The sequence below is a fragment of the Alosa sapidissima genome, chromosome 22, assembly GCF_018492685.1.
Source record: "Alosa sapidissima isolate fAloSap1 chromosome 22, fAloSap1.pri, whole genome shotgun sequence".
Lineage (NCBI taxonomy): Eukaryota > Metazoa > Chordata > Actinopteri > Clupeiformes > Clupeidae > Alosa > Alosa sapidissima.
This window is the reverse complement of record NC_055978.1, coordinates 8,232,147-8,258,401: the sequence shown is the minus strand read 5'-3', so window position 1 is coordinate 8,258,401 and position 26,255 is coordinate 8,232,147. Positions and strand designations below refer to the sequence as shown.

The 26,255-nt window shown below is 44.0% G+C and overlaps 2 protein-coding genes across 3 annotated transcripts in view; both read right to left on the bottom strand.

Moving 5' to 3' along the window:
- Nucleotides 1-16,603, bottom strand: part of rassf3 (Ras association domain family member 3) — an 88,398-nt gene extending 71,795 nt beyond the window's left edge. Inside the window, 1 exon segment of the mRNA XM_042078110.1 lies at nt 16,044-16,603. Coding sequence (XP_041934044.1) covers nt 16,044-16,497 — 454 coding nt within the window. The 5' untranslated portion in view covers nt 16,498-16,603.
- A 291-nt stretch (nt 16,604-16,894) lies between these two features.
- LOC121696941 (apoptosis facilitator Bcl-2-like protein 14) lies at nt 16,895-22,418 on the bottom strand. 2 transcript variants are annotated; one of them, XM_042078111.1, is made up of 6 exons: nt 22,289-22,418; nt 20,946-21,280; nt 20,218-20,301; nt 18,780-18,838; nt 18,011-18,271; nt 16,895-17,713 (listed from the first exon to the last, which is right to left on the bottom strand). In XM_042078111.1, exons 1-6 carry the CDS (start codon nt 22,321-22,323, stop codon nt 17,678-17,680), a joined length of 810 nt encoding a protein of 269 aa, XP_041934045.1. In that variant the 5' UTR covers nt 22,324-22,418; the 3' UTR covers nt 16,895-17,677. The 2 variants fall into 2 exon arrangements, with proteins under 2 accessions (XP_041934045.1, XP_041934046.1); XM_042078112.1 differs by having other exon boundaries at nt 20,946-21,298; nt 22,289-22,354.
- Nucleotides 22,419-26,255: the final 3,837 nt, after the last annotated feature.

The following is a 26,255-nucleotide window of genomic DNA, read 5'->3' as shown; positions in this document are numbered from 1 at the left end:
AATAATTGACCAACATCAATCAATTAACTTTATAACAACGTACTTCACTCATAGCATTAAGTATCATACTGTGCAGATAATTAACTTCATAATAAGGTAATTTACTCATATGTGTATAATTTCAAGTATAATTTAATTTAAAGTTGAAGTTAAAGTTAAAGTTGACTGGTATGTAGTACACTTGCTTAGGGAACTGAACACGGGTTGATCGATTGTTTAATGTACTAATATGAAACTGGTGTAAATTGCTAATATGATACTTGTGTTGTCTTTCATTAGTGTACGTCTTCTTGAGAATCTAAGCTCATTGGAGAACTTGTGACCTTGTGCTAGGCCTATCACTGATGTCCTGAAATGTGATATTTATTCACTGGTTTAACTGTAATTCAGCCAGCAGCAGCACTCATAGAGAAGACTCATACAGAGGACTCGTATGGAAGACTCATAGGCTACAGAAGACTCGTACAGAATACTCATGCAGAAGACTCAAACAGAAGACTCAAACAGAATATTCATACAGAAGACTCAAACAGAATAGTCATACAGAAGACTCAAACAGAAGACTCATACAGAATACTCTTAGAGAAGACTCAGCCCATTCTGTAAGCTGGACCAAATGGAGTTTTACTCAGAGAGACACTGCAGCTGGTCATTTGGGTAGGGGGTAGGTAGTAGGTGTGTGTCAGCTGGTCATTTGGGTAGGGGGTAGGTAGTAGGTGTGTCAGCTCCCCCCAAACAACAGGTGGAATCCTTGACCCCTGGGACAAGGGATATTTGTTCCTCCTCCTCTAACAATGACAGGTCAGTTTGTGATGTTCCCAATTTCCTTGTGCTTCTTTTTTCTCCCCTATCATCTCTATGTCACAGTTTCCTGCAAAACTTTACCGAAAATGGAGAGAGACAAAAGGGAGTGTGAGTGTGTGTGTGTGTGTGTGTGTGTGTGTGTGTGTGTGTGTGTGTGCACATGTATGTGTGTGTGGTCTGTGTGTGTGTGTGTGTGTGTGTGTGTGTGTGTGTGTGTGTGTGTGTGTGTGCACATGTATGTGTGTGTGGTTGTACTGTAAGTGTGTCTTCTTTTGCCTTTGTCCTGTATCCTGCTCTCTGAGGTAGTAAGGATTCTACATTCTACATTCTGTGGCCAGCACTCTAAATTCTGCATTCCGTCTCCCCTCACTTCCTGCTGATCTCATTCCAGTGCGGCTCCAGTGTCACTTATGGCCTACACGACTATAACAACTCCACACTGACCCTAGGTCAGCTGAACAATGCAAAGGTCACAGACAGAGGACACAGAGACCCAGTGCCAAAGGAAGACCCTCGCATACTTCCCTTCGTATTTGGTCACGATCATCATGATGAAGCTCTCTGTGCGGACGACCTTAAGACCCCAGAAGTATTTCTCAAGTTAGTGCAACTGACTTCTCGCTCCATTGTTAAACTGTGGACCCAAAATACACTGCAACCTTTGTGTTTGACCTCTCGGGGGTTTGTTTTGGGTTAATCTGATTTAGCAAAGGACCAGAGGCCATTAACACATCGGTGCCGAACACAAGTCCAGTTCCTCAAATGCCTTTGTTGCCCTAGCGACAGCATTAATGGGAACTAAAAGTGTTCTGCTCTGACTGTTCTGCCATTGTTTGACTGGATAACACTAATCTCTTCCAGTGCAAAATAACACTAACCATGCTACATCATTATGTGGCAATAGCACAGACACACACACACAGACACACACACACACACAGACACACACACACACACACACACACACACACACACACACACACACACACACACACACACACACACACAAACAACCTGAGAGAGCCCCATTCTTCTGGTGAACAGGTACCCAGGTAAACTGTTTGTTGACGTGGTAATGGAAGTGGGCGTCATGGTAACTTATTCATGCCTGTGAAGCCCTCTGAATAATGAAAGGGAGGAAGCTGAATCAGCTCTTCTCTCTCTCACTCACTCTTTCATTCTTTCTTTCTTTTATTCACACTCTCCACCTCTTTTCCCTCTTCCTTTCTCCCTCATCTCCCTCTCTACCCCCCCTCTATTTCTTTGTCTCTTCATTTGTCTTTACTTCTTATTTTTCTCACTTTGTGCCCCCCCCCCCCCTCTCTCTCTCTGACCTCTAGGTCTCTGTTTGTTTCAGGGTCAGTTTTGTTGCTGTACTCTGCTGACTGTTGTGATGTGTTACCTGTGTCATTTTGAGAGACACAGTAGCCTTGTAAAGCTGGACTAGTGACAGTCTCACCCCCCCCCCCCTCTCTCTTTCACTCTCTCTCTCTCTCCCTCCCTCCATCTCTCTATGTCTCTTTAACTTTTAACTATGTCTCTTTAACTTTCTTTTTTTGTCTCTCTCAGGTACTTTTTCCACTCACAATTACTGTAATAGCAGATTAATCAAGTATCATTCCCTGAAAGCCCCAGCAACATTTATAGTTTAAAGTTGCATGCCACCACTGTAAACTGTGACGTTAATGATTCATCAATGGTACGTGGACTCGATACTGAATAATATCTTGGTGTCTGACCTAGAAATCCTGGCGTCCTAAAGCATGTGGATCAAAAGAACACAGAGAGGGGGCACTCCAAGGTAGAGAGATAGAGAGAGAGAGAGGAGAGATAAGAGAGAGAGAGAGGAAGAGAGAGAGAGAGAGAGAGAGAGGAGAGATAAGCATATCCATCAAAGGAAGAGAGAGAAAGAGAGAATATCCCTCAGAGTGTGAGAGAGAGATTGAGAGAGAGAGGGACAGAGAGAAGGAGAGATAAGCATATCCATCAAAGAGAGAGAGAGAAAGAGAGAGATAGACAACATATCCATCAGAGTGAGAGAGAGAGAGAGAGAGAGAGGGAGAGATAGAGGAAAGAATATCACTCTTGTGGAGTTTTGGACATGGGAGACTGGGAGAAAATGACCAGGTCAGTGTGTGTGTGTGTGTGTGTGTGTGTGTGCGTGTGTGTGGCATAGCTGTGGTCAGCCTCTGATCATCTCTTCAGAGAGATAAAGTACTGATTACTTCAGGCCTTCTGCCCACAAACTCCACACACTCTTCCAAACATTTCCTCATTCTGACATTCATAACGCACTCTGGAGAAAAAGAATGACAACCACATTTCAAACTGCCAATCAAGCTGTAAGTGCACTTCTTTCTATGGTCAAAACATTGCTTTCCTTGACTGTAAAGGCTGTAGGAAGATCTACAAGATCTAAGCATCTCAAATCTGTACCAGCTATAGAGCAGACATGCTGTGTGTTGCTTGTCCAGTGTCTCACTGTTTAGTGCTTATGGTATAGGCCTGTTTAATATACGTGAACAGCAGTCTAACAGAAACACATACACACAGATGGAAAACATACACACACGCACATATATAACACAACATACATACATGCACACAGAATTGTGCAAAGAATGGACACTTACATACATACACTCTTATACATAAATACACACACATACACAAACACACACACACACACACACACACACACACACTCACCGGGGTTCCTCCAGAGCAGGCTGATCTCCAGTCTCCCTGGCCGGCGCATGGCTTTGGGGAAGCGGTAGAAGAAGAAACCACTCAGCCGACGCAACGTGCGGCCAAACCCTCTACCAAGCCCCATAACACACACCTGAACACCTGGGTCTCCTGCCCAGAGTGTGTGTGTGTGTGTGTGTGTGTGTGTTTAGATCCAGATCCCCACCCAAAACAAAAGCCTGAACACGCACAGTTCAGTTCAAAATAGAGCAGCCAGGCAACACACGGCACGTCCAGGTAACGGTATGGTCAAGCGTGGTCAGGTGTTGAGAGAGGATTGGGAGTAATCCTGTGAGCTTGTTTGAGTTGTCCTCTTCTGTTCTCTCTTTCTCTCCTTCTCCCTGAGTCTCACTGCCTATCTGTATCTGAGTGTGTGTGTGTTTAGCTCTCTCTGACTAGCGGGCTGGTGTCATCCCTGCCCCACACTGTTCTCAGACTGACAGTGGCCCCTCGTCATTCAACCCCGCTGCACTGTCCCACCCCTGAGTCGGTGTGTGTGCATGTGTGTATGTGTGTGTGTGAGTGTGTGTGTGTGAGAGAGAGAGAGAGAGAGAGAGAGATAGAGAGAGAGAGTGTGTTAGTGTGTCAGTGTGTGAGTGTGTTGTGTGTGTGTGTGTGTGTGTGTGTGTGTGTGTGTGTGTGTGTGTGTGTGTGTGTGTGGATGTATGTGCGGGACCGCAGTTGTCTCTGTGTCAGCTGTCTCTCTCGGTGGGCTATAGCCCATTGTGTCCGGTTGGGGTCATTAACCTGTCACACTGCCCTGTGTCATCTCCCACCACTCTGCCATGCACTGGGCAAACAGGCAACTGGGGAATGGGGGGGTGACGGCTGGGGGGGGGGGGACTGGGTCCTGGTCAGGGCAGTGGTGGTGTGGTGGTGTGGTGGTGTGGTGTGAGTCAAGTTACTTCAATTGTCCAGTTGGAAATGTGTCCTCTGTATTTTACATATCAAAACATAAATACATACACACACACACACTTGGAGTCACACACACTAGGAGTGCACACAAACACACACACACACACCGGAGCAATGGGGAGAGGGGCAGGGGGGACCCTGTGTTCCTGTCCAAGAACACAGGGAACGCTAAACTAGAGAGGAACGATGAAGAGCAGGTGGAACCTTGAGTTGGGGGGGTGGGGGGTGACTACCTGGGGAAGAGGGGAAGATGGGCAGCCTGTACTAGAGGAGAGTGAAGAAGAACACAGGGAACCCTAAACTAGAGAGGAACAAAAAAAGAACAGGGCAGAACCCTAAATGAGAACCTAGAACTAGTTGCCCCTCCCTCTAAACTACAGGGAAGGCCAGCACTCAATCGGCAGATCCACCATTAGAGTGTGTCTGAGGGAGCAAGCACAATGGAGTCCTACTGTTTTGTTTAGGGGATTGTGTGTGTGTGTGTGTGTGTGTGTGTGTGTGTGTGTGTGTGTGTGTGTGTGAGAGAGAGAGAGAGAGAGAGAGAGAGAGAGAGAGAGAGAGAGAGAGAGAGAGAGAGTAAATGACAGGAAAAGAGAGAGTGGGATTGTAGATACACTGTGTGTGTGTTTGTGTGTGTGTGTGTGTGTGTGTGTGTGTGTGTGTGTGTGTGTGTGTGTGTTTGTGTGTGTGGTTGTGTGTGTATGTTTGTGTGTGTGTGTGTGGTTGTGTGTGTGAGTGTGAGTGTGGTTGTGTCTGCATCAGATCATACAGGAAACACTGTATTTTATCATGATGACACGTCATTTCTATGAGGAAATAGCCGGATGATAATACAGTAGAACACTGTTGGCATTGTGGGAAAATGGCATCAGGTACATCCCTAAGAAATGTGATGACAGTTTGCTCTATTTTGGTAAACATCCTCCCACCCCACCCCAGATACTTTTACAGGTACACACACACACACATGCACGCACGCACGAACACGCAGGCACACACGCACGCACGCACACTTACAGGTAAAACTTTCATTAGTGTGTGCCTTCCCCCTCCCAACCTATTGGCGCCGTTGGCTACACACATAAAGTGGCAGGTTGTCTGTGGTCAATCCAGGGCATATGTCAGCCATTTAAATACAAATGGCTAACTAAACTGACTAGACAGCAGTGCTGAACCTCAATATGAGCCCAGACTGGGCTCATGCTTCACACAGTGGCCACTGAGGAAAATACACAAACAAAGTTGAATTGAATAGAAAGGGCCATCCTAACATTCTCCTTTATTCTGCTCACTGCAAAAGAAAAATGACAGCTGCCATTGATATGCCATTGGCACCTAACCCTGAGTTGCAGTGGGATTTGTAATAGTTGACATCTGTGATTGGATTTGGATAAAAGAGTCAACGAAATGATTATATAGCATAAAGTATAAACTGACCAGATTGGCATGTCCTTCAAAGAAAGTTTAATTGAATTGAACGGGCCACCTGAACATTCTATTTTATACTGATCACTGCAAATATATATATGGATATACCATTGGCATTGGCCAAGTACACCATTCATTTAATGTAACCTTCATTGTAGGTATTAAAGGTGCTCTAAGCGATGCTGGGTAACGTCACTTTTGTTGACTTTCAAACAAAACAGAGAGCTAGCTCGCTACTTCCTCCCCTTCCCTCCAGTGCTGCTCCCGTGCAAATGAAACTCTCCTAAACGCGCATCTCGTCTGTAATTTGCTGGAACAGTTTGTTATGTTTTTATGGGCTGGTTTGCCCAGGATGTTTTTGTTGCCATTTTTGGAGCCTGGGCTGTCCACAGAGATCGCGTTTTTTTACAGTGTATTCAGGACACAGGCAGCTAGCGGTTGGTTAGGTGATGTTTGCAGTAAGTGACATAAATGTTTTAGCCTAAAAAAACGCGTGGCATCGCTTAGAGCACCTTTAAGGATTGCTACACAACACTTTAAAGTTCTATTTGCTGTGTGTCAGGGGACCTGTCAGTTCTGTAAGGATTTGTTTTCCTACACTGACCGGCGGACTACACATTATCCCTTACATAATAGGTGCTGACTAAAGAGCAAGTCAGGCCCAGATCAGGCTCAGGCCTGGCTCAAGTCTGGCCCAGGTCTGGCGTGGACGTCCATTGTGACATCAGATGATATCTAGAATCTAGATACTCTCTCATTGCCTCGCCATTAACCAATTAAAGTGAGGTATCAGTGAAGCAGTGGAGAAAACAGACACACATGACACCATACACGCAGACGACTATCTGCTGCATCTGATGATCCGATAATACACACACACACACACACACGCATACACACACACACACACACACGCACACACACACACACACACACATGCACACACACACACACACACACACACACACACACACACACACACACACATGTACACACACACACACTCTCTCTCTCTCTCTGGGCGCCAGCATCACATTGAAGTCGTGTGCAAAAAGTTTGGTTGGAGTTGGTCACCTTTGTCCCATCGCCACGTCTGGGTGAACACTAAACACGTTGCCTAGGAAATGAACAACCTGATGGACTGCCTGCCCAGTGGCCCTCTGGGAAATGAACAACCTGATGCACTGCCTGCCCTGTGGCCCTCTGGCGACATAGACTCCTCCGCAGAATCAGACCACGCCACAAAGACCTTGTGTTTGTGTGTGTACGTGTATGTACATGTCTGTGTGTGGGTGTGTGTGGGTGTGTGTGTGTGTGTGTGTCAGAGCACGCCACCAGGACCTTCACACAAATGACTATCTCCATGTTACTTCAGCATATGTCTTCCCATACACAGTATAACTAACAGAGTTTGGTTAACTCGTTACGAGTTGATACGGTTTCCATTCCATTCCAAGTGTTAAAACAACTAACAAAAAAGTGTTGATGATGTACAGACCTTGTTGCTCTCTTCAGAGGGGAGGGGGGGGGGGGGCATTTAACAGTTGTGCATTGTATTAAGTGTTTCCCCTAGAAATTTTTCCAGCAGCGGTGCTGTTGATTGTAAGAAGCACCCCCCCCCCCCCCCCAAAAAAAAAGAAAATGTTGGAAAAAATGGCTCCTTAAATGGTGACTTTTGGTGGATTTTGTGAAAGAAATGGACAGATTGATTGTTACAAATTATGACATAACCATCAACACAAGCATTTACAAAGCATGATTATTGCAGTACTTGAACAGGATTATTCATGTTTTTCTTTCACCTTTGTCATTTACATTATTAGCCACTGTACAACTGTACACTGTAGGCCACTGTACAAACTATTACTATTTAGAACTATTTACGATACATGATACATTAAAAAATAATTGATTTTAATTAAGGCATTAAGACAAAAGGCAAAATATGTTTTTTATTCCTCCCTTTAGTCAATTTCAGCATGGGTGTCTTAACTTTTGCACAGCATTGTATAAAGATAAACTATATAGACTTCTCTTTCATGTCATTACACTGTATTGGTGCTATGCAAGTCGAATTGAGTGTCTGTCACTTTAAGGCCGTGACGGCCGTGGGGCTTGCTTGATTCTCACGGTTTTAAGCTAACTTGGTAGCTTTATTGTGCATGGTGCATAAGAATATGTGGATGAAATGAATTATGTTTTCCATGTCATTTGGTAAAATAAATGCTCAAAAACTCGAAGAAAATCTATCTTGGATTATAGGAGATAAGTGTCTTTTCTATAATTTTGATGAGCTCTACAGGAATTACAAACTATCTCCAGATGTAAATGCTTGCGTATCCTATTACTCAAATTCAATTAAACCCACCAATAGGCTAGCTAGACCTTAGTTTCACAGCCTAGGTATTTTAGCAACACAGGGCTTGAAATCATTGCCTGTATCACAAACAAAAACGAAACAATGCGTGGAATTTATCTGGGAATAGGCTACTGAAGGTAGGGGCGAGCTACCTCGCTGGCGTGTTTAATTTGGTTCCTTGGTTAACATAATGTAGGCTACGTTTTTTTGCACAAATTTGCATCTGCTAATAAACTTAAACATAAACACAAACAAGCATGATCTCCTGTGGAATCCCTCACTGCGCCTTCAACGTTAGCCTACTATTATTTGTTGACATCAAACCTGAACGAACGGCAGCTGTTCCTGAAGTTCACTTGCGTGTTTTTTCTTTTTATTAGGCAACTTTTTTTGCAGTGGCGCTTGAATTCCAGGAGCGCCGCTGCGCCGCTGATGAATACATTGTAGGGGAAACACTGGTATTTCTGCACTTCCAACAATTCCTCAACCAGGTCCAGTTTAACAGAAATCTCTGTGGTGGATTCAATCATGCAGTGGAACAACTTGTGTGCACCTGACTGACAAGACGGCCTAAAGCCGTCTTTGCCCATCCTCCCTTCACCCCTTCTAGACTCACCATACAACCTGGTTCCGTTCAGTCTTCTGTTGTAACCGCCGGCAATGCAATTAGATAAACTATTCTACTAGATTCTACGCCAATAAATAGAAATGATGTCAATGAATCACAAACGCGACAGGTTTAGTTAACATGTGTTTACTACACAACCAGATGGGAAAACACACAGCCCCGAGTGGAACATCCGGGTCACAGGGTTAACCAATTAACCAATAACACTCCTGGCGCTACCCTCTTTTCCTTCAAAACAAATAAACACCAATAAGCAGCATGGCAAATGACATACAGTATATACAAAACAATGCACACAAGCCATACACACGACTGAATAGGAAGACAAAAGGGAACCCAGAGACACCCAGAACACGTCTCAATACATTTCAAACCCCTCCAGTCTTCGTGGCAGATGTCGCTGACGCCCAGAACGTCTAGGCCCAGCGCCCGGGATAAGTGCAGTCTCATCTGACTCCACAGGAGGTGATGCCACAACAAACCGGTCCATGTCATCACGAGGGGGACACGGCATAGGAAGAGACTCCGACATGGCCGGAGGAGGCTCTGATATGGCTGGAGGAATGTCAGGGCCCTGCGGATGCGTTACCTCCAGGTCGTCATCTGACACAGGGTAATCAGGAACCATCCCCGCAGATGTCTGGGAACTCCCCACCATGTAGCAATCGGCCAATCTGACTCTGTAGGAGGTCCGACGGAGCTGAGATCCGGTGAACTTCCGTATATTGCACCAAGCACCTTCGACACTAAGGACCAGGTATCTGTCACGGGCCTTTGACTTGTTACGGTCCCCATAGAGATACACAAGATCCCCGGGATGAATGGAGACAGGCACGGAAGTGCGGCCAGAGGGTGTCTTAGACTTCATACTGTATGGATGGTTGGTGATGCGCTGCGAGTGCTGCGACATAATAAGAGCTCGGTCATCGACAGGCAGCTGATTATGGGAGAACTGGTCACGCTGAAGCAGCATTTCACGGGCAGACAGGCCACGGGATCTCACACGGCTGTTCAAGCGTGCTGTGGCAACAGAGAGGAGTAAGGGAGTAACAGCACTGCAGTTGGGCTCAACACGCAAAATCTCACCTTCAAGCTCTTGAACGGCTTTCTCAGCGACCGGGTTTTTATTGACATTCTTGGCATTGCCCACCTCAACAGTCAATCTGTGTTTAGCCAGCAGCTCATCTCCAGCCAACGCGGCAAACCCAGGCCCTGGATCGGTCCTAATCACTGCAAAAGGACCATCAAGGGGACACAAGCCCAGGCACAAGCGGAGCAGGGCATCTCTGAGGGTATCACGCCGTTCATCTTCAATGACAGAGGCCAACGTGAACGATGTGACACATTCGCGGACAACAAGAATAAACTGGCGGTCACGCCTGAACACATCAGCTGCAAAAGCAGAGCCGACAATCTCAGGTGGGTCACCCGTCGACTGGGTACACATGAACACAGGAGCCTTTCTCAAAGCCGCACATTGATGGCAGCCATTGGTGACACGCTGAACAGCAGAATCCATGTCTAACGCATAAAAGTAGCGCTGCACAATTGTCCTCAGCTGGGTGGAGGTGGGGTGGTCAAGCGTAATATGAAGGGAAGTGAGCAGACCATCAAGGACAGACCTGGGCACCACAATGCAGTCCGTTGAAGCGGCAAGAGGGGAGTGCCGACGGACAACCAACAGGCCATCTTTAGACAGGGTAGTAACGTGCAAGTAGCGTTTCACATCGCGAACATTGGTCAGTTTCTTGGAAGGGCGTGTCCCCTGACGGAGATGAGCGCAGGTCCGTCTGAGGTCAGAGCACTCAGACTGAATAGCCAGCCATGCTGACCTGTTAGTAAAAGGCAGCTTTCGGGAACCACTCATAACATCATTGGCAGTAATCTGGCGCACAACAGTGTCAGCAGCGGTGTGGACAAAGGAACATATCTGGCACGTAGGGCTGTCACACTCTGGAGCATTGCGGCTTGCAAAGTCAGAAGGCAGGATAGCTGCTCCTGCTACGTGCCGAATCAGCACCTGGAAGCGACTGGCTGTAGAAAGGAAAGTGGTGACACGTGGGCTTGCGGAAAACTCCCCTCTATACAGCTTCTCAAATGCCTGAACGCAGGGCTTGCTGTCCGTCAATACACACGTTTTCTGAGAAGACTGAATTATGTATGGGGCAAAATGCTTCAATGCCGCCGCTATGGACAAAGCCTCCATTTCGCAGGGCAGCCAGGAAGTCTGATTCTTACGCAGCTTAGCACTGAAGTAGCCCGCCACTTTCACAGTGTCTTTACAGGTGATGTATAATGTAGCTCCCAGGCCAGGTTCCCTAACAGCACCATCAGTGACAATCCACAGCTGATCATCAGGCTGGGGTAGAGTGATGGCATGATTCGAGGACAACGCCTCCTGAGCATAGTTGAAGGCACCCAGCAGTTCGTCTGACCACTGAATGGCATCCTTGGAATCGCGTCCTGCGACCACATCATCCAGAGGAGCAAGTATGGTGGCACAGTTTTTAAGCACACGGGCTAGCACCTTGTATGCCCCAATGAATGAGCGCAGTCCAGTCACAGTCTTTGGAGGAGGGCATGTGGCTAGGGCAGATACACGGTGAGGGCTGGCTCGAATGGTTCCTTGACGCCAGACCCAGCCCAGGATGGTGGTCTGTACAGGCGCAATAGTGGTCTTGGTGGCAGACAGGTTCAGTCCACAGCGCTGTAGGGCAGACAGAACCGCTCTCCAGACTGCTAACAGCTCCTCAAGAGTGTTTGCTCCGCAGTACAAATCATCTGCCACCTTTGCTACACGGCCTTGTTCAAGGAGATCGCCAAACACCCTGCACGTCAGCTCTTCTAGTGCTGTCTCAGACCCTGGCATGCCCATTGCACTCCGTACATATACACGAACACCTTTAAAAGGTGTAACAACTCCACAATACCTCCATGACTCTTTGGACAGTGGAATCTGGTAAAAGGCTTTGGTGAGGTCTGTAGCGATCATATACTTCCACTGAGCTATCAGGCGCAGGGTGGAGTTGACATCAGGCATCAGGGAGGGCTGAGGCTTGCTGTAACGGCCCACGTCTGCGAATGCCGTAACAAGGCGAAAACCACCTCCAGGCTTCTTGACAAGGAACGAGGGGTTAACATATTCCACAGAGACGCCGACATCCTCAGGCTTCCTGAAGACACCCATGCCCTCCAGCATGTCAAACTGGACCTGGAGGTCTTGCAACTGACCCCTAGAGTATTGTGGGACCCTGCCCTTGCGCTGTGGGGGTTGGACTGGCCCCATGTTCACCCTAGCCTGGAATGGGCCCACAGCACCGTTGTAGCCCTTAAACTGTGGATCAAACACCTCGTCAAATTCTCTGTGCAGTGCACAGAACTTGTCCCGGACATCAGAGGGCATGATTTTATCTGGGTCCAAAAGCACACAGTCAGAGTGAGGGACAGACTTGATAAGTGAGCCAGGTTTGAGGGGATGAGCGGACACTGCTGAATCACTGAGAGGGGGGACGTAAGTAGCGCATACACGGCACACATGGGCATTTTTCTGGACTAGCCATGGCTGGCCAGTAAAGTTGGGGATGCGAATTTTCCCTGACACACTCTGAAGCATAGTTGGAGCAGGCCATTGAAGTGACCCCACCTGCCTGCAGGAGTTGTCCATATGTGGCTCAACGGCCAGTTCCCCGTCCAAATCACATAGCTCAAGGGGCAAGTCGAGCTCAATGTATTCCCCTGGCCACACAGTAGACTTAGTTGGTGCACGAAGCACGTGAGCACGACGCACAGCATGCCTGTCCATAGGCGTGTGGTGGGAGCCATAGCGGTAGACATCATCGCCAAGGCAGACCTGATGTTTGGCTGGTCTGATGGAGACATCGTTTTTCTCCATAAATGGAATTCCAGCTAGAATGTCTGAATCAAGATTTTCGACGACAAGGCCCTCAAAATACAGTTTGTGGCCATCTCTGTTAAAGTATGTCCGCGTCTCACCCAATACCTTCAAAGGGGACGAGCCATCTGCTTGGTGTGCCGACTGCGTACTTCCTGTGATGGTGACGCCCAGTCTGGTCGCACACGAGGCCCTCATCATGTTCCCAGTCGCACCACTGTCAATGGTGAGCCGCGCAGACAGGTGGTCATGAAAGGCATCAAGGTATGGGGATTGTTTGATGAGCACACGCTGCACAATGGTAGATGCTGCTTCGTCATTCTCTGAACTATCCAATATGTCCTCCTCCTGTTCACCCAGCACCTGGCGGCTCTTCGCCATATAAGTTCTATCATGTGGGGGCAGGAAAGGGCATGTGCTGAGGAAGTGACTGTCAGGCCTTCTGGCCTCTTTACAGAGTGGGCACGACTTCCTAGCACGGATGAAATGGGTCTGCTTCGCTTTTGGGGGCTCAGACACAGCTGTACGCATAGCCCTAACATCCTCAGAGGCCTGCAGCTCATCCAATAGTGACTGAAGGGCTTGTGAGATTTCTGGTTTAATGGATGCCAATGTGCGGGACCGCAATTCTGTGCCATATCGCTGCTTAACAAGTTTAGGCAATTCAGTGTGAATGAGACGAAGCCATGTGAGCACAACAAAGTTCTCAAGTGAGGGTGTCAACTCCTCATCTTCAGTTACGAGAGCCCCCATATGGCTAATGTTAGAGTCTTTGCGTAGTAAATTGTCTTCCATAAAGGCCATTAAGCGCTGAAACAAATCTTCTGGTCTCTCACTAGGCTCCAGTTTAATAGCAGCAAAGTCAATAAAATGAGCACCAGTGCACTGGAAGCCATAATGCTGGCGAATAGTTTGCCATATATGGTCGATTGAAGTGGAGTTTTTCACCATAGACTGACGTGAAATAACAGGACAGTAATTCGCTATTTGCCCTAACATTAATTCCAACATGCTTACTTTCTGCTCCTTCGTGCGCCGCTGTGCGCGGGCGACGGAATCAGGATCATCCGTGAAGCCTCTGTATTGAGAAGTTTTCGACTTTTTCTCCCATTCCACACCGCCGACCAGGAAAGGAGCAAACTCGTTGTCGAGTGACAGTGTGTACAAAAGATTCTGACGCCAGTTCTCGAAGGAGTTCACAGTCTCAATCTTAGTTAAGCACCACTGCTTTGGAGCTCTGTGTGAATTCGCCATACTGCTGGATTACTCCGGACGCGTTCTGACGGTAGAATATTTCCACAGCGTGACTCTCTTGACTGGATACCGCAACGAACTCGGAGTTTAATCCATCTTCAGGTCGAAACGTAAGTCCGGTAAACGCTGCCACCACGCCAATAAATAGAAATGATGTCAATGAATCACAAACGCGACAGGTTTAGTTAACATGTGTTTACTACACAACCAGATGGGAAAACACACAGCCCCGAGTGGAACATCCGGGTCACAGGGTTAACCAATTAACCAATAACACTCCTGGCGCTACTATCAATAGTAGAAGGCCTTTTCTAACGTCTATTCAGTTTTTATATGAATGTCATAGCTCATATTTTCATTTTTGTATAGATTTTCTTCATGCTTTTTGTTCAGGAAGAAGAGGCCTTGTTTGTTTGTGTATGTGTGTGTGTGTGAGAGAGAGACCTAGGCAAGTAAGGTAGAGTAGCCTAACCAAGGGCAGTCAAAAGGACAGGAGTCTAGCAGTATTATGTAAACAAAAAGGAGAATCACTGAACCAAGACAATTACCAGTGTTATACGGTAACTGGCTTTCATGTTAACTGGCTGGACTGTTTACTTTGCCTCTGGATTTAACGTAACCGCCCCTCTTCTTTTGCAGATGTGTTCAGCTGATGATTTAGCCTCCGATACCTGGCCGCAGATTCGTCTGTTTAACTGAAGTTCAAATAGAAATGTGTGTGATGCTCCACTTTGTTGTTTAATAAAGCTTTACAACACGATGTGTCGGCGTTGGAAGTGTCAGTTTGTCTGTAGTAGGCTACATGCGCTGGACCATGAATATGCTACCAAATAAATAAAAGTAAATAAACTCCACGTGGGTCTTGTACCACTACTAAATTAAACTGCTTGCATGAAAACCTGACACCAACATGCTTTCGCCACTAACCAGTTGACACTTCCCAGCGAAATTGGTAATACTAGGCCTACTAGTAAATGAGATCACCTAGTATGTTATTGTGTTTAGCAGGTTAACACAGCGGATTATGGTGACTGGCTACTGTGTTATCTTGCAATGTTGCCCAAAGTAGCCTATCATGATTCAGTTTACAAACGTTTTACTGATTGCTGCCAGGCTGTGGCCGCCTCTACTTGAAGTGTCTTATTATGAACGCCAGCAAATAAATAAAATAAAAAAGTTCAACTATGAGATTCGACCTCGAATGACAAAACTAGAACTGTGACAATACAGTTGAATCTAATCTAATCTAATCTAATAGGCCTATAGAGCACATCATTGGAGCCTGGTGCCTGTGTAGGAATGAATGAGGGACCTGTGTGTATGTCTGTGGAAATTTGCGTTTGTTTATGCATGTGTGTTCTTCTGGGAAACCAGTCTGGCGGCATGCCTCTCTGGCTTGTGTGACAGTGCTGTCATAAGCATGAGCACGCAAATGCCTCCTCACATGAAGCTGAACATGAAGTCTTAATACACCCAAACTAGTTATGCAAGGAATTAAGGAATTTGGGGGCAGCCCTACTTATTACTGGTGTATTTAAATTTAAATGTAAATTTAAATGTAAAAGTGTATTTAAATTTAAATGTGCTATATAAATAAACTTGACTTAATGAATTTTCCAGTAAGTCGCGTGCGGGCATAAAAAAATCCACTATGCATTACATGTCTCCTGTTTGCTGTTGCGTATAGGACTATCTGATTTGGACATCTGATTTTGATTAGGTCTACTAAATCCTATTACTTTGCTCCCGTTGTGAACTTGTTCAGACCAAGACAGGAATAGCAACGAAGCAACTTATATTATTATTTAATGTGGAGTTCTGTCCATAATATATCTGACAGCATTCAAAGGTTGTTCGCAAAAGCTTCTTAACTTCTTAAGACTGAGAGCTGTATTTGAGCACAATTGCCCGTCCAATTTAATCGTTACTATACACGCGGCGCAATTTAGACTGCAGGTGCTTGTATTGTCTAAGGTAGCCTATCTCATTACAAACGAGATCCATTCACTCACCTGTACACGTCAAGCGATCCTGGAAGATAGTGTGACAACAGACGTCGCACCACGCAGGTGAGGCATCCGGACAGAACGTGTGTCCTTCTCCTTTCTCCTCCTTCACACGGGGGTCCTTTTCGATGGGTTCAAAGATAGTCCTTACATCTGGGGGTCTAAAACTCCGTTTTCTGGGTCGAGGCGCAGCACCTGGGTTGTCTTCGGGGTTTGGCACAGGCACCGGTGCCTTGTGTCCGTTCTCCATCGTTGGACTCGGCGGCGGGTCATGTTTTCTAATAGCCTTCACAGCCCGCACTTTGGAGTTACGCATCTTAATATTCGCTAATGCCTTCTCGGGAATTTGGTTAGACTCTTTAGCCACATGCGTAACAGCTGATGTATGAAAGAGCGCCACCGCTAACGGCGAAACGACCGCAATGTAGCGAGTCGGTGAGTACTTCCCACTTTGATGCATGGTGGCATCAGTTAAGCGAAACTCTTCGATTCTGTCGCATTTGACAGCGCTCGGAGTTAATTCGTGACTCGGAGAGAGTTTTTTAGAAAGCTAGTCGATGCCATCTCCTCCTCCCTTTTACTGAGGCTGTAACCTGAAAGCAAGTTAGACAGGTGCCGTGAACGGCTCAGGTTTCTCACAGCTTATGTACGCCTCGGACCGAAGGAAAAGTGTCGACACACATTCCAGGACTGTCTTCATATACAAATAGCACAAACACACACACAATGAATTCTTTACAAAAATAAGGTATTTGTTTTATTTGAATAAATCTGCATGACCATGGCTTGCAATTAGACAGTTCATTAAAATATGTTTAAAATATATATATATATATATATATATATATATATATATATATATAGTCTATAGTACATACTCATTTAACATTATCATTTGCAAGCCTGAAAAAAAATAAAAGAAACTAAAAAGCTACAGCATATATCAGATGCTAGGGGCAAAACTACAATATAACACATTATGTTGTTTGGGATAAATGATCACTTAAACACTGATCAGACATTCAAAAAAAATCTAAATTCAAATACACCAGCTGCTTTAAAGTGCACAAGTTGAGTGTTAACGAAAGAAAAAAAATAAAGGTCCTCTATATACTTTTCTTGGGTTACTTCCACTGTCCTACATCTGGTGAGGTGACCTTTCAACAGATAGTGTTTGACAGAGATTGCAGTCTCAACACAGTCAGATTATAATCCCAACACAGCCTGATTACAATCCCAACACATGGCCATGTATCAGCAGCCTCTGGCAACGATGCTACTCAGATTGGGGGCCAGTCTGCTACTGATCAGGGACAGCTGCTACAAAGTCAGCTTTTCTCCCGGAGGTCATGTTCGAAACTGCACTTCTTTTGGATATTTTTGATTAAATATCTCAACATGCAACCGTCTTTCCACAGAGAACACTACATCGAGTAGTGATATCCACTACCGCTCTTAAAGTACCCGTAACGTCCTTGGTACAACAATGTGACTTAATTGGGCAGACTTGAGAGTGAGTGTCAGCTTTCTGGAAGTAAACACAAGGTAGATACTGTAACCCTGAGATTAACCAATAAGAAGCAATCATTTTGATAGTGCAACCAATAGGAATGTGGCAGGGAGTCCATGAAACTTGTTCCTCAATCCTGTTCCTCATCTGATTCGAAAACTTTGTCCTATAAACAAGAACAAAAATATATTTCAACCAGCCTATAATATATAGTATAGTATATAATAAATTATAATATAAACTTCAAATACTTTTTTGTGATTAAAACCTGCAGGTCTTGAAACACGCAAATGTTTGTAGATATTTTGAGCTCAACAGCCATTCAATGAGCCACAATTCCCTACTATGATCCTGATCCAATGTTGTTAACTGGCTGGGATAGTGTATTACTTCGTCCGAGCTACTTCCTCTATTACCCCATTTTATATTACAAAACCAGGACTGTACAGATAACAGAACTCACCCAGCCTCCGTGCTGTTGGACCCAGGGCGAAAAGTAGTCCTTCAGGTAGCAGGCGCCAAAGCCCATGGTCTGGCTCACAGGAAGTGTATCCATGGTGCTGAGGCGGGTCACCACCTCACAGGTCATGGCGATCTGGGCCTCCTCCTCACTCTGCGCGCTGGACAGGTTGAGCTTCCCCAGGAAGGCCGTGGTGATCCTCGAGAAGAGGCCGTAGTCGAAGGATCTCACGAGGCGATCGTGAAGGGCTTTGTCGTTCTTGATCTATGGAGATGGACGTAACCAGACAAGGGGTGGAGATGGTGAGAAGACACAAAAAAGGCTGTATGCATTTCCAACTGCAGTAGGCTTCAGCAAAAATGCAGCATGTACATGCTATTTCTATGAAAAAACAAACACTTTGGAAAAAAAAAAATATGGCATTGCATGAGATGACCCACCAATACTTCAGTTCCATCTATGTTTAAGTCCAAGACACCAATACTAAAATTTGACTAACATGACAACAGACAAGCTCCCAGAGAGGTCAAGTTATTGTGTTGATTACAACAACCAAGTTGATTTTAAAGAACTGCAGAGCACACATATTTTTGCCCCTCAACAATGTGTGTTGGATAGATGTTACACACAAAGGCATCATGTTGCCGTGATCAAGGCACTGAAACAGACAGAAGCCACAAAGTCTCTCATTATTAGTGCGCACAGTGCCACCCTCTGGACGGCATAGGTAGTGCAGCTTGCTTATTTCTGTAGCTTTTTGAGGCTGTGTTACCTTTTCATTCAACTCGTCACCAGAATCACGAAGCAACTTTGCAAGCTCCTGAGCAATGTCTGTGGAAGAGAAAGGACAAATTTGGTTACGGTTACTTGGCAGATGCTTTTATCCAAAGTCACTTACAACATAGTCAGTAGAACAAACAATAACAATAAACAACACAGTAACATGACTGAACTGTCACACTGAAAGCTTAGCAGTGACCAGATATGAGTAATGTTCAGCTACTATCAGGACCTACAATACTTTCACATTTAGTAACTTAACTGATGCTTTTTATCTAAATGACTTACAACAATCAAGGTTTGTTTGTTTGTTTAATTTTAGGGGCGGTGGTAGTGTAGTGGGTAAGGTGCTGGGCTAGCGTGTAGTAGCCTGAAAGTTCGGTTCAATTCCCGGCTTGCACCATTGTGCCCTTGAGCAAGGCACTTAACCCCAAGTTGCTCCGGGGACAATGTGATTCCTTGTAATATAGCTGACATATGTAAGTCACTTTGGTCAAGAAGTGTCTGCTAAATGTAATGTAATGTAAAACGCCATTTCAGCAACCAAGGCTATTTAATGGCCAGAGCATTGTGTGTTAGAGGAGCTTAATTTTTTAAATCTATGCTAGTAAGTTATTCTAAAACCTTCAAAAGGTGGGACCTTCCTGAAACTGTCAGCCATGGAATTTTGGTGATAAAATTGTTGTCTTTTGGTTTTCAAGGCAGGGCAACAGATCAAAATATGGCTCACTGACAGTAGGCATTTTGCAAAATTGGCATAATGGAGGATCTTCACCACTCATTAGAAAGCTATGAGTGAGTCTTGAATGTCCTATACGGCACAACGGCAATCAAGGTACAATAAAGTTATAATAGAAGGTACAGTGGCACTAGGATATTGTAAGTGCAGCTACTCACATAGAACAGAATAAAGGCCCATTCACACCAAGAACGATAACGATAACAATAACTATTAAATATTGTTCTCGTTAGTATGAATGATGACGTTCACACATAAACTATAACGATAACAACATGAAGAACAATATAGTTGGGAATCAATTTCAGAGTGATTTTCAGAACGATAAAAAGCTAATAGCCAATCAGAACCTATCGAATTTTAACCGTCACATTCATTAACACAAGGAGAAACTTTGTTTATCGCTGTTCAGTGTGAACGCTTTTATCGTTGTGGTTATCGTTATCTTTCTTGGTGTGAATGGGCCTTAACAGTTCAAACAAAGTCAAGGGAGGGAGAGGATGAGGGAGCCAGGATAGGGAGGAAGGTAGTGGCAAGTGTCTACAATGTACACTAAATATAGATTTGTTTAACGGTCCTGAAAAGAAATCCAATAATGACAGCAAATTACACTATTAGTTAGGTATGAAGGAGTTCCCCCCCTGCCCCATCATGAAAACAACAACTGGTCAACCTAAAAGGGAATTCTGACCTTCAGGGCAGTCGGTTTCCAAGTCTCCCTGAAGAAAGGGAACAGCGGTTGATAGCTGTGTCAGCTTTCCAGCCACCTTGTCACCTGATTTCACACAACATCATGAGTCACTTTGGAGAAGTCTATGACACAGACTTTCCACATGTGATAAAGAGCGATAAGAACAAACCTAATCAACCAGCTTAGGCAAACCTGTAGCTAAACAGAGTTATGTAAATGTATTCTGGGAATGCAGGTTCAAACTAGACTACACCATGACAGACTACAATTCTCAACAATCATTCCTCTTTGGGATACTATGGTCAGAGACGGTTGATGAATGAAAAAAAAAAAAAATTCTCTGGTGACTGCACAGGTGCAGTTTGGGGGAATTTTTCACAGGTGCATTTTGGCATTCGTCCACATACTGTTTGTCCTACATGTGTTGCCGTAGCCCAGCTGGTGAAGCAAGTATTTAGCTTTACTCATGTAACATGTGACAAACACTTATTTCCAAAGCAACTCACTATAGGGGAATGACAATCAAGATTCAGTAAATTAGGAGACCTTGGAGTAAGCGATAAGTGGTAGGCTAAATCGATTCAACTTTCAGTGTAAGTGCCTGTGATTATATATATATATATATATATATATATATATATATATATATATATATATATATATATATATATATGTGTGTGTGTGTGTGTGTGTGTGTGTGTGTGTGTGTGTGTGTGTGTGTGTATTACCTGTAGAAGGACTAAGTGAAGCAGGCTGGGGTCGACTATCATCATCCGAAAGATCCGGCTGCAGATCTGGATCTTTGGTCTTTGAGCGGAGACAGCTGGGCAGCTTACGATACCACTTCTTCTTTGGCGGGGTGTTCTGCGAGTCATTGTTGGCCTCTGTCGTGGCCGACGGTGTTACCGATGGTTTGGTGATGCTGAGCTGGCACTGCAGACGCTTGTCTGAGGGTCTGCGTTTTTTGGCGTATGCCATGAGGATACGGAGCTCCATGCTGTCCTCAGGAGCGCCCGGCCCCATGCCGACTTCCTCTCCTGTGTGCCCGTTCGCCATTGGCTCACTTTAACACAAGGACATCCTATTACGAGTGAATGGAGGAGACAGATGGGAACAGCCACATGCAGGGAATACTATGGGAAGGCTTATTATGCCCGTCTCAGTATGGGAAGGGAAAAGGGGGCAGAGGTAGAATGAACAAGACAGGGTGCCAAAGATACAGGGTGCCAACGACAGATTTTTAAGGTGTAGACTAGCCTATGGGCAAAGTGCAAACGGCACTGTAGGCCTAATAAAATCAAAAGGAGCATTTTTATGCACTTTGTGTTTACTGACAATGGAGAAGTCGTAAAAGAGAAAAGATAGCCCTTCTCTGCATCACGAAATGAACTCTGAACTGCACTGTGAGTTAAGCATTGACTAGCCGGACTACACCCAAAACAAACTATCATATCCTCAAGGCACCCTTAACTGTTACTTAGGTTAATATTAAATTAAATATACTTATAAAGTGTGCGATGATAAAAGTATGACACTGCATGTTAAATAATTTATGTAGACTAACTGTGGGGCAGTGTACAGTAGGCTATACCTCCAACCAACATGCCAAGGCATGTCCTTGCGATGTAGGTCTACGTCCAACAACTAGGATAACTTTAGGCTACCTTTCTTTTTTAATTTAACATATCACCTATCCTTGATATTCTCACACACTTCGTTTCATGCAGTATTACTAGCGTAAACTCGCGAAGTTTGTTGTTAAGTTTCAATGAACTTTGGTTACATGGCTAGCTTACACATTAATTTAATGTAACCGGACTTAACTGAAACTTTTCGTTAAACTTTTAGCTAAACGTTTTGTCAGATTTCATAGATGTAGGCCTACTGTACAAATGTATTCATCAATGCATTATATCAGCAAATTGGCGATTGTGACAAACAAATTGCAAAAGTTATCGCATTTCATCACTCAAAGTTGGTGCTGTTAGAAATTTGATGTTAACCCTGTTAGATAAAGTTAGTTAGGACATCTATATCTCTATAACTCTAACTTTAAAAGCCTTACACTTACTGTGTTTCTTTGAGCGCGGACTCCGTGGCTGCCATGCCGGTAGACAGTGGAGAAATTCAGAGAACTAAATGCAAATGCGAAACTGAAGCGTCTTTACGCCGTCGTCGACTTCCTTGTAGCGTCACAATTACGTCAGAAAACGTCACATCGGTGACACTGTCTATGGTGACAGCAGAACAGTTTTTCTACTTACCACCAGAGGTGGAAAGTAACAAAATACACTTACTCACGTTACTGTATTGAGTAGTTTTTCTGTGTATTTTGTATTTTTTAAGTAGTTTATAAAATCGTTATTTTAAATTTTACTTGATTACATTTTGAGTGAAGTATTGTACTTCGCTACATCAAAAATCCCATCTGTTACTTGAGTAAAAAAAAAAAGTTAAGACTAACGAAAACAGAAAGGGAGAGAAAAGAAATTGCGCCCTAAACCACTAGCCTAGTGATAATGATCAGCATGTAGGCTAGCCTACAACAGGACATGAATCAAGCTGGCGCCATGCAGTCTTTCTGAAAGTGATGGAGATGGAGCTGGATCACAAGATGCATCAGATTACATGTGTATGTATTTTCCGCTATTTCAATGAGTTGTCTCAGTTCGTTTTAGCACTAATGATTGCGGAGATATTCAAGCAAACACCATGGAATTTCGTGTTTTGAGGTTTGTGCTCACCTTTCTTTGGAAATAAGTTTATTACCAGTTGTTTCCCCTCATTTTAATGTCTCTCTCTTTTTCCTGTTTTGGCCTTTGTTTTTGGTAACCTGACTTGGCTTTCTTGGAGAAAGGCATTGCACCAGCAGAACAACAATTAGCGGTCCACTAGGCCTACTAGTGATGCTCAACTTAATAAACAAAAGATAGACTACCTTATGAATCGTGCAGGCGGACTAAACCATTTAGCTCTTTGGGAAGGGAGAGTGAGTGACCTTAGACAGTTTTCACTATGTTGTATTCAAAATCCAGTCAGTCAAACTTTAAATTTCGTCTGACATTCATTTTGACATTTAATTTGGAAGTTAAAATATTCAGGTAAAATAAATATAGGTGGAAATAAGTATTGAACGCTTAAATGTTTTTTCAGTAATTAGCCTAAACTTCCGGTGAGTCTATTTGAAAATTTCACCACACATTATATCAACACATATAAAAAATCCAAACATAAGAGTTATGTGTAATAAAGTGGAATGACACAGGAAAAAAGTATTGAACATGCCTAGTGAAATTTCTTCAATACTTTGTGGAAAAGCCTTTGTTTGTAATGACAGCTTCAAGACATTTCCTGTATGACAAAACGTATTAGTCGCAGTATCAGGTGTGATTTTGGCCCATTGTTCTAAACAGATTCCAGGGGTCCCTCTTGTGAATCCTGATCTTTAGTTTTTTCCAGAACTGTTTAATTGAATTGAATTGAATTGGCTGCCTTCAAGTCTTTCTGGAGCTTTCTCTGAGTGGTCCTTGGCTCTTGGAATTGACTATCCTTCTGACTCCCTGGTCAGAAATATTGCGAGGAGATCCTATGCATGGCCGGTTGATGATGCAATGATGTTCCTTCCACTTGCAGATAATGGCTCCCATGCTGCTTACTGGAAGATTCTGAAGTTTTGAAATGCATCTGTAACCAGTTTCATTGATATGTTTTGCAACAATAAGGTTGCAAAGGTCTTGGGAGAGCTTTTTGCTTTTATCCATCATGAAATGTTTCTTGTGTGACACCTTGGTAATGAAAAACCTTTTTATAGCCCATCAATATGTAGGCTACTAACCAAGCTTATATTAATTTGCACAGATAGAAAGGATAACTACTCTCTAACTACTTACAGATTCCAGCTCGTTCCTTCCCTTTCCTTGCCTTAGTGCTTTTTCTTAGCGTGTTCAATACTTTTTCCCTGTGTTATTCCACTTCATTACACATGACTCTACTTATGGAGTTGTTTGGATTTTTTATGTGTGGATTACGTATTATTGGGACCCTATACTTCCCACTTTCCCCGCCAGTTCGATGGCCTTTAATCTGCTGAACCTTCTGCTCGTTTCCAAATATAAAAAAACTCCATTGGCCTGCCTGCCTCAGCTGCCTGTGTGGGGCTTTTCAGTTGTGCTGGATTACTGTTCACTGCAAAGTGACCAAGGATGAGTGCAACTAACTTTGAAAATCAACTACTGCTCAAACTTAAAGGAGAATTCTGGTGATTTTTCACATTTTTCACATTTCTCAACGTCACCGAGTACTGTCGGTATGAACAAAACGGAAACAATCGGTTTTACCTAGCTGGAGTTGCTGCAGCTACAGCGCTACACACTGGGAGCATGAACATGGCTGCCGTAGCTGCTGGCTGCAGCAACTTGAGCTAGGACCAAAGTCCTTTTAGGCAAGTACTTCCACTCGGCGGCCATATTGCACCGCTTTTTGAGCACTTATCGGGCATCTATTTCGTCAGAAATGCGTGTGCGCAAGGCTTCACAACACCAATCTTGCTCCAGCGGCGAGATCACAACAGATGATTGTCACGATGTCTTCACAGCACACCACATGATTGGCTCAATGTATTCACATGTCGACGTTTGGCCGCGGAAGGGTTGTGATACAGTATGTGTAGACAAACCAACCCCATGCATTACTATGGAGGATTTTTTGAGTGCTGTATCTCCTCATTAGAAAGTCTCTGGTAAAACTGGTTGTTCTGGTACCCCCCCCCCCCCCCAAAAAAAAAAAAAACTTTTATTTTTGTATTAAATACTTTTACTTAAAGTACATTTTAAATGAACTACTTTTTACTTTTACTTGAGTGCATTTTCAGATCGGTATTTTAACTTGTACTTGAGTAATATTTCATCAAAGTATTGGTACTTTTACTTGAGTACAATATTTTCGTACTTTTTCCACCTCTGCTTACCACAGATAACACTGCAACATTTGTCCACTGAAAAGTTGCTTAGATTTGTTCCCAGTTCAATAAGCCCTCTTCCGAAATCTATCACGCTGTTTTGCTCAAGAAAGTCAGGGGAGAACGGGGTAAGATGAGCCACCTTTCCCCCTAGGAAACCGTGACAGCATTTTAAGGAAGAGGGAATCATTCTTTACAATCTGTGAAAAGGTACAGCACATGCCCATGGCAATTGGTAAAAACACATTTTAAAAATATGATTGTTTGCTCTCCAAGTGGATTCCATTCAGAGTTTGGGTGATTTAGAGAAAACAATTGAACAACATTCTGATGCGTGCCCTGTTAAGATATGATGTACAGTAGCAAAACAAAATCATTAGCTTGTTTTTTCTTTCAAAATGGTGGTGTGGGGTAAGATGTGCCACCAGGGCTGGGGTAAATTGAGCCATCTAACTAGTAAGCTACTTGTTGCATCTGTAAGATTTTGTTTTAGTTTGCCTTGATTTTGTGACCTCGTTCTATATGGTGTTTCACTAAGAGAGACTATAGGCAGCAAATTAATATGACTTATTTAAGTTAATTAAATGGGTGAATTCAAAGGTAAACAGGTGACAAAAGATGTCACAGGGCTAAATTTTGGTAAATTTTCAGTTGAATCTATTTGACAAATTCTCAGTTAAATGTTACTGTTTGTAGAAACTAAATTATTGTTTGAAGAAAATAAAAATGTTTTACTTGACTTACCTCACACCTAGTCTCATCGTTGCGCTCATCTAAGTTGTTATAAGTTATCAAAGAGTTGTTGGTTACAGGAGTTGTAGAACACTTTGAATTTTTTTTGGTGTGAAGGTTACAAAACAAAACCTCACTGACACATTAGAATAACATCATATGAATGTGTCATATGAAGAATGTAAAAAATGGCTCATCTCACCCCGTTCTCTCACTCAATTCAAGATTGTCTTTATTACATCTCATTATACGGGTATAAGAGAGTAAATTCTTGTGTTTTTGTTGCTCCTCAAAAAATATTATATGACTATACTGTGATTATACAACATATAATCAATATGCAATTTTA

Coding starts and splice junctions, on each gene's coding strand:
- LOC121696941 (XM_042078111.1), bottom strand. CDS start 22,323: ATGGCAGCCACGGAGTCCGCGCTCAAAGAAACACA. Junction 21,281..22,288: donor TCCGCGCTCAAAGAAACACA/GTAAGTGTAAGG, acceptor CTTGTGTTAAAG/TGAGCCAATGGCGAACGGGC. Junction 18,839..20,217: donor GGAAACCGACTGCCCTGAAG/GTCAGAATTCCC, acceptor TCTCTTCCACAG/ACATTGCTCAGGAGCTTGCA.